At 48.9% G+C, this 9128-nt stretch overlaps 1 protein-coding gene across 1 annotated transcript; it reads right to left on the reverse strand.

Annotated features, from left to right (window-relative positions):
- Positions 1–70: 70 nt before the first annotated feature.
- Positions 71–6190, reverse strand: LOC108802518 (fucolectin-4-like). The gene is made up of 3 exons (XM_018574379.1): positions 6121–6190; positions 2136–2421; positions 71–239 (listed from the first exon to the last, which is right to left on the reverse strand). The coding sequence occupies exons 1-3, from the start codon at positions 6188–6190 to the stop codon at positions 71–73; spliced, it is 525 nt and encodes a 174-aa protein (XP_018429881.1).
- Between the last annotated feature and the right edge of the window lie 2938 nt (positions 6191–9128).

Here is a 9128-nt window from a genome sequence, read left to right on the forward strand (position 1 = left end):
GGAGTTCTACTTAAACACAGCTGTAGCATCTTGGGTACATCTTTGCAATATCCCTGCCCACCGTGTCATCTTAATAGCACAGAGGCGAGGAGGAGTCAGGATCCCCAAACACCTGGACCTCGCAGAGCTGGAGATAGGTCTGTTTCTTGGGCAGGACGATGTTCACATATCGGCCAACCATGCCATTACACTGGAAGGTTTGAGTGGCGCCGTTGGGTATGCGGGAAATTTCTGCGCACCTGCATGAAAGCAGAAAATTCATTCGTATGAGTGACAAGATATTACTTGTACTAAAGATATAATATAATATCTGTAAAAAATAGGTCAAGGCAACTGGACTTGCTGAATTTGGTATACCCGGTCATGGTATATCTATAAAAAAAATAAAATAAGTCAAGGCAACTGGACTTGCTGAATTTTTCTTGAAGACGTTTCACTGGACATCCGACCAGCTTTCCCAATTCAGAATAGAGAAAGCTGGTCGGATGACCAGTGAAAAGTCTTCAAGAAAAATACAGCAAGTCCAGTTGCCTTGACTTATTTTATTTTTTTATAGATATACCCATGACCTGGATGAATCCGAACATTCACAGAGATATAGTATAATGTATGTAAGTAATAGCATTGTCGCAAGGACCTCCTTAGTTTTTCCCTCTGGTATATTCCATAATTAGATTGTATTTCAAATGGTGCCTGCTATTCACTGCCTAGTTTCTTGATGAAGATCTGATTTTCCAATATGGCACACTCCAAAGTTTCATGTGACTTGATGGACACATGGCGTGCCTCAACGGCAGCCAGTTTGTTGCTTGGTGACCATAACATACCAGGGACGTGCGGTCAGGGGAGGCGGGGGGGGGCGGAGCCTCAACTAGTATTATGGAGGGAAATGTTGAAGCCGACAGCTTTTTCTTCTGCTCCATGTTAATTACAGGCAGCGCTGCATCCGGCTTTTGACAACTAGTTAGTTTACACAGCTGCAGGCTTCCCTACTGCTTGTGTAGCCTAACTATTGAGGCAAGAGCTGTCACAGCCTTGTGTTTGAGGTGTGAGCTCTGTCGATGGCTTGGACCAATAGCAGAGCGCCATTGGTCCAAGCTGTCCAATCACAAAAAGAAAAAAACTCAGTGAGGACATCGATCTCAATGCCTCATCAGTGGCGAGCAAGTGAGGAACTGGGAAGCTCCTCCCCACACAGCTTGGTTACTGAGCTGGGGGCAGGGATTCAGCGGGATGGGGCGGAGCTTAGGTGGGGCAGGGCCGGAGCTTCGGCGGGATGGGAGCAGAGCTTTGGCTGGCTGGGGGATGCCTCACCAGTGACGAGCAAGTGAGGGACAAGGAGGCTCCTCCCTGTCTCCTCCGTTCCTCCTCCCCACACAGCTTGGTTACCAAGCTGGGGGGCTTCAGCTGGATGAAGCGGAGCTTTGGCGGGATGGGAGCGGAGCTTTGGCTGGCTGGGGGATGCCTCACCCCGCACAGAAGGCACGGCATGTCACTGCAACATACACAGAACACTCACATAGACTGTCCTCATACCATTGACATAAAGCCGAGCGATGACCCACCTTGCTGTCGGTCATTAAGCAGTGGGACCTTTGATGGTCAGCCCGAATGGCAATGATGGGAGCGCACTGACCGCGCATAGAACCAACATATTTTTTGCACATTTTTGTGACTGGAGAACACCTTTAAAAGGTCTGATAATTCCCCAATTTTCTGGCATTCCATGAACAGAAAATGTAACTCTGTTCTTCTACTTGCAGGGAATAAACGGAGATTGTCATTTTGTTTAGCCAGTTTTGAGATCCAGGCGGCAGCGTAGCCCGGTCCTGCACTCCTGTGTCTCTGCACTCCCTGTGTCTTCCCTGAACACTGTTTTGCAGTTGAGCCATGCAGCCTGGTCTAAGCTCCATGCCAACTTGGGATTGGACAGTGCGGCACACTTCTGAGGTGATCTTTCTGCTATCTCCTTCTATCAGTGTTAGTTGAACAGTACTGTGCCATGAAGAAGAGCCTGATTGGTTTACACTCCGCCCTTCCCTAGTACATTGTTTATTCTCTGCAGAAACTTTCTAAGATTAACAGAACCTTATAAGAAAAGCCAAATTCACACAAAAAAAAACACCAGTAGTGACCTTGGATTATTGTTCCCATTGTTTTCCAAAGAGTTCCCGATAAGGATGTGGGCCCCGTCCAGTCTCTCCCCGCAGCAGTCCCCTCTGTTGGTGATCACGACATAGAAGATTTTATGCGATGCCAGTAGGTCCACCCTCCACCATGGGGATAAGTCGGGTTGAGTACAGGAACATGAGCCGCGGTTGAAGTTAGAATCTGGGTTCCCGTCGATGGCATTTATGGCATTGGAGTAGCCGGAGTAGGTGGAAGACTGTGCTGCTCGACCTCGAAGGGCAAGGCTTTTACCTGAAATAAAGAAACATAACTAGAAGAAATATAAATATTGGGAACAGTGGTAGACCTTTTACATGATGGAGCAATTGTAGAGATTGTTATTTACATCCAGAGGCATATTTTGTGTGCTATCACCTCGCTTTGGATACTTTACTCTCTATGGGTGCAGGTCGTTGACTATACACTGCTTTGTATACACCGAAAGCTCTTTTTTTAGAGACTAGCAGTACATGGTTCAGGGTATGCTCTCCATAGAATGACTTCTACATCAGCTGTACAAAATCAGTGACGTGCGGTCCCTCTGGTTCCGTGTGAGGCATTCCCCAGCCTCGCCCCCAGCACGCCCCGCCCCTGTCAAAGGCCCGGCCCGCTGAAGCCCCGTCCACAACCCAGTCCCAAGCTAGTGTGAAGGAGGAAGGGAGGAGACAGGGAGGAGCCTCCACATCCCTCACTTGCTCGTCACTGCCGAGATCGATGGGTTTTTTGTTCTTTTCTTTTTTTGATTGGACAGCTTGGACCAATGGCGCTTTGCCATTGGTCCAAACACTCCACAGAGCTCACGCCTCTAACACAGAGTAGAGGCTGTGACAGCTATTGCCTCAATAGTTATGTAGGCGGGGTTCACTCCCGGGGTGTTGCGTGTGTGTGTTCCCTCTTGGGTTGGCTGAGTAACCCCGTGTATGCAACTTGAAACCAGACACCCCACGGTCAGGGGCCACGGCCTTGGCCTCGTGCAAACACTCCCACACGGGTAGTACTACGTACACAGGGCCTCATGGCTTCTACCGCCTCTGCGGTCTTCGGCGCTTCCTCCCCCCCAAGGAGAAAGGCCACCATGAACGGCACCCTGTGTCAGGCATAGCCCCATTGCGCACCTACCCTTCTCTGATGGTTACAGTCCACCTCATACTTCGGTAGAAGTATGAGGTAATACACTTTAGAGAGAGAGAGGTACATCAGCCCAGGTGCAGCCCAGAGTCCACGTCTACTTCGGCCAGAGGCCCCCTGGCGAATATCGTCAGTCTTCTAGCACTTCACTAGTCTCCGGAATCCCATCCATTGTCAGTCCTAGCACGGTGGGTTTCCCCCTGTGGGGAAACTAGGGAATCTTTGTAGCTCTACATAGTCCTAGGCCTGGTCCTGTCCTTCCCATGGACCAGCCTATATTCAAGAAACAGTCTCCCTCCAGGGACTCTGCAGACAGTCTTAGACTTCTTCTGTACTCCTCTGAACACAACCCTGTCCCCTCTCGGACGCCCCCTATATATCAACTCTCCTGGGACACAGAGTTTCCCCAGGCCAGAGCTGCATCTATCTCCAGGGCCCCATGGGGGCATCTAGTGGCCGTTGGCCATACTGCACCTACCTACAGTTAGGTTACACAAGCAGTGGGGAAGCCCGCTGCTGTGCAACCTAACTACCTGTCAAAAGCCGGATGCAGCGCTGCCTGTAATTACCAGACAGCGCTCCGTCCATGACAGGTTACACAGCGGGGAGGATTTCTCTGCTCTGTAACCTGATAGATGCCGATCTGAATCGAGAAAAAGCTGTCAGCTTCAGACTTGAAGCTGACAGCTTTTTCCTCCATAATACTAGGTGAGGCTCTGCCCCACCGGCCTCCCTTGACGGCACGTCCCTGTTACAAATTCTTAAAGCCCATCTCAGGGCAAATATTACCTCCCCACCATCGCTCCCTCCCACCTTCTAAAGCCCTTTTTTTTTTACTCACCTGAATCCATTGTCTGTGTCTCATGCCAGCAACTCATGTGGGAGTGGAGAGCAAAGGTCCTGCATCATGTTCTGTCCCGCCACCAATTAGTTTACTTACTATGACATCCTCATGCTGCTGCAGTTTTCTGGATCCTGAGAAGACGCTGCGGCTTTACAGTCAATGGGAGGTATCCGTGTCACCCAAGCAGAGACGTGGGGCACCCAATCAATGACCCTTCCTCTTTGCAGTATAGAAGAGATGAGACTCGGAACCCAGTGATGTCATACATTTAGGAACTGATTTTACACTAGATACCATTTTTTTAATTTAGTAAGTGATGTCTGGCAGCTTCAGAGTCTTTAGAGTCGACCATGCATGAAAATACACGGTTCACTTCCTAGGTAGCCCCCCCCCCATAAAAAAAAAAGATAAAACATTTTACAAATCAGAAATAAAAAGTCAGAAAGCCATTCCAGTTAATAGAAATCTTCCTCTGACCTCAACTGGGAAACAAACACTTCTGAAACGTTGATCTTCTTCACCCCCCTACAGCGCTACATGGTTCCTACCCTTTGACCTTCATATCACTGCATCCTTTAGTGATGTGGAGGTCTAGGAAGCACTGCAGGGCACATAGGAGTCCGACACTCCTAAAGGGCTGGTTTCCCAGCAGACTTCAGAGGAGGATTTCTATTGAACAGAGCAGGATTCCGCTGGGACAGGAAAGGAATCTATTCCAGCTCTTCCTTTTCAGGTGGAGCCGTTTGGCATTTTACATTTTAATGGAAGGATCACTTAAAGGAGAACTATGAGGGGGGTGCTTTTCACTCACCTCATAGTTCTAGCCGACCTGTGACAATGAGACTGTCACAGGTCGGCTCAGTAGATCGGGAGGTGAGCGAATACATACCGGCGTTCGCTCACTTCTCGATCCTGTCACTGCTCTCTGCCGTGACAGGGGAGGGGCTGGATTCCCCCCTCCCCGCTCAGCGCTGACTGGCGGAACGGACGGGGAGGGGGCGGGTACAGCGGGCTCTGCCTCTAGATGGGCAGAGCCAGCTGTCACTCACGCAGCTGCACGGATCCAGACATAATTGTCGGGATCCGCTCCGGCTGCGGCGTCGACCCAGCTTTGGGTGACGGGAGGACGCTAGTTTGTGTCCTCCCGTTACCCTAAGGAGAACTATGGGGAAAGGCCCTGACCCCATAGTTCTCCTTTAAAAGAATGACTTGTGGCAAACCATTCCACATAAGTCATTCACATAAATCCATCACTAAAATCCACTCTCCCCAGACTTTTATAGGGCACTTGGATACAGTATGACTGCTTCCATCCAAGGTTTAGATCAGTGGTTTTCAACCCGTGTAACCTCGGGACCCACATTTGTCTTTGGTCATTAAGTCGCGACCCGAGTCGCACTGCAATGGAGCGCACTTTCCGGCGTAGGTGACCTAACTGTGGGTGGGAGGTGCATTTGGGGTGCCATATAAATGAATGGTATGAAAACAACGCAGCAGAACGCACGGTAGGTGTGCTTGCATGGTACAGTGCATTAATCGATCACATGGGACTTTGTGATTAACGCACCGTACTAGTGTGAACAGGTCCTCAAAAACACCCGACAGACACACACACACATATTTTTTTTTTAAGGTCCATCCAGTCTCTCTACCTTACGAAAACTGGACTGGATCCTCAGCCTGGGGTTCAGTGTGTGCTGTGACGGAGCTCCATCCATATGTGTATTGTTTGTACGGCTCCCATGCACGCTCGTAGAGGTGCCGGGAGCCAGAATGTGGTCACTCCAGGGTATGCAAGGGAGCTGTAAGCAATGCACGTATGGATGGTGCTCCATCGCGGCTATAGCCCCCGCCCACCCCACCTCAATGGTTGCTTGGTGTGAGAACTGACAGAGCTGTGCTAGGCGGAGGCTGAGGAGCCTCTCGCCTAGAAAACTGGAAGCCATGTGGTAGACAGTATACAGTAAAGTACAACTTACCAGGATCAAGATTCTGAGCAGATATGGCAGAAATGATCCACCACAGGGTGGCCAGGTGTAGAAACGCCATTCTTCTTGGCTACAGATGCAACATAAATAAATGTAAATGTTTCCAAAAATACTTTTTCCCCAGATATTTTCCTTTATAATCTCAATTTATCATTCAAAGTAAAAAATCATTTAACCACTTCAAGACCGCGGTGTTACACCCCCCCTTCCTGGCCAGGCCCTCTTTCAGTATTCAGCGCTGCGGTACTTTGACGTTTATTCCGTCACGCAACGCTGTGCTGAAATGAATTTTATACCATTATGTGAGGACAGATAGAGCTTTATTTTTCGCACGCAACTACGATCAATCATTTATGATTACACGGATGGCTGGTATGTGATGCTCTGCCTCTCAGCTGGCAGAAGAGCATTGTTGGGAAGAGTGTAGGAGACTTGCAGGAGACGATATGCCTTCTAACAAGACTTCCATGGTGAGCATACTGTGCCTGTGTCATGTGACAGAGAGAAGTACAGAACGGCTTGTATTCAAAGTTATTTCATCCCCCTAATAGCACACAAATGTCCTGTGAGTTTACAAAGAAGGCTCCACCTCTCCTCTTTAAAGACCAATGGTTCAGATGCAGAAAAACCAGGAAAGATCTGTACCACCCCTCCTACCAAAATGAACACTCACTATTGGACCAATGATCTGTCAGTGTGCAAGCCCTGCCCATTTACTGCATCCTATAGACCACATTGCGGAAACCTGGCCCTGGGGCGGCAGAGAGTAAATCCGGCCCTGCTGATATAATTGCAGACAGCCAAGTTTTTACATCTGCAGCTTTCGTAGATATCCTGCCATGAAGGTCCTTGTTCATGGACTTCCTGTTAAAGGGTGACAACTGTTGGCCAACTGTGCTCATACATCGTCGCTCTGTCACAATCACCCCTGACAGAGACTACAAGTGGCCACACTGACAGACATTCTGCAAGAATGGTCCTTTGGTGTCACTATATGGAAGCCAGTCCACAGCAAGATCAGCACCACTGAGATGCAACAAAGGATGAAAAAAACATAAAACCAATAATTGATTAAAAAAAGGGCATCCAGTTAGGGTTTCCATCTACGTAATCATTAAAGGAGAACTATAGGGTCAGGGCTTTTCCCCATAGCTCTCCTTAGGCCAACGGGAGGACACAAACTAGCGTCCTCCCGTCACCCTAAGCTCGGTATATCGCGAGCTACAGCTCCCGGAATTCTGAGACCGCCGCAGCCGGGACGGATCCCGACGTAGATGATGGGATCCGCCCAGCTGCGTGAGTGACAGCTGCCTCTGCCTATCTAGAGGCAGAGCCAGCTGTACCCGCCCCCTGCCAGGGGGGCGCTGGCGGATTGGAGCGGGGAATCCAACCCCTCCCCTGTCACGGCAGAGAGCCGTGACAGGATCGAGAAGATGGTAGGTTACACTGTGATGGGTATAACATAGAATATACTCACAATAGGTACATGGATTAATGGATATTTTTTGGAAACACAATAATGATAAGAACACAAGTATTAGGGGAGGGAGGTGGGGGGAAAGGGAGTTTCACTGTCACATAGACACTTTAGTCTAGACTAATTAAGTCAAACACAAAATAGAGTGAGGAACAGTGGCGGAACTACCGCCGGTGCAGGCGGTGTGGACGAACCAGGGCCTCGGGCCTCTAGGGGGCCCAGCACAGTCCCAGCGCCGGAAGGAAGACACTAAGAAAGTTGGGAAGGGAAAGGAGGTATTTGGATAAGGCTGAGAAACCAACACTAAAATAGTTTTTGTACAATACACATTGGGAATGTTCCCCCTCCCCTATAAATAAAGGAAGCAATGGTAGTGGATTGACTGGGAGAGAAGAATTGTGGTTAAGGTGATAAAAGTCACGGTAAAAGTAGTAGTAACCATATGTTTAGATAAGAATGAAAGGGATTGCTTTTGAATGGATTATGTCAAAGATATGATGTTATCCTCACTAGATACATACGGAGCGCTGGTGGTTCGGAGTGGGGAGGGGGGAATCCAGTCCCTCCTCTGTCATGGCAGAGAGCCGTGACAGGTTCGGATCCCGACGTAGATGACGGAATCCGCCCAGCTGTGTGAGTGACAGCTGGCTCTGCCTATCAAGAGCCATAAACCAATGAGTCAAAAGCAGACTTGCCCATACATTGTACTTACCTATATATCCTTGGATGGATCAGGTGCCTACAAATGAGATATAGAAAAACATATTATTGCCTTCTAACATTTTAAAATCATAAAAAATACATTAATGATCTACATATTTGGGGTTTACGATGTATAATGTATGTGACCTATAGCTGGCCCTTATCTTCATGTGGTCATCTGGTCGGTCCCACGTGACAATGAAGAAAGATGAGTTTACCTGGTGAATCGAAATGTTTCCGTCTCCTTCATCCAGTCTAAAATTGAGCTACCAAATGCCTCTTATATATAATGAAGCCAGCTGTGCCTCTCAGTGTAAACTCCCTCAAGATAAATAATATCTCGGTAATTCTTCCCAACCCTTCCTAAGTATTAAATAAATCCGCAATCAAATGACAAAATCCAGGGAATTACATTTCCTGGTTCCTTGTTTGTTCCAGTTTAACCCTTTGGGTGCACTCAGGGAGCTTCATTTAGGTCCATAGGTAAGATTAGGGGGGTCTATTAGACCCCCTGATATAGCCTTAAAAGGAGAACTATGAGGGGGGTGCTTTTCACTCACCTTATAGTTCTAGCCGACCTGTGACAATGAGACTGTCACAGGTCGGCTCAGTAGATCGGGAGGTGAGTGAACACATGCCGGCGTTCGCTCACTTCTCGATCCTGTCACGGCTCTCTGCCATGACAGGGGAGGGGCTGGATTCCCCTCTCCGATCCGCCAGCGCTGACTGGCGGAACGGACGGGGGAGGGGGCGGGTACAGCTGTCTCTGTCTCTAGATAGGCAGAGCCAGCTGTCAGTGACGCAGCTGGGCGGATCCCGG

This window comes from Nanorana parkeri, unplaced genomic scaffold (genome assembly GCF_000935625.1).
Source record: "Nanorana parkeri isolate BGI_ZX_2015 unplaced genomic scaffold, ASM93562v1 scaffold2912, whole genome shotgun sequence".
Taxonomy (NCBI): domain Eukaryota; kingdom Metazoa; phylum Chordata; class Amphibia; order Anura; family Dicroglossidae; genus Nanorana; species Nanorana parkeri.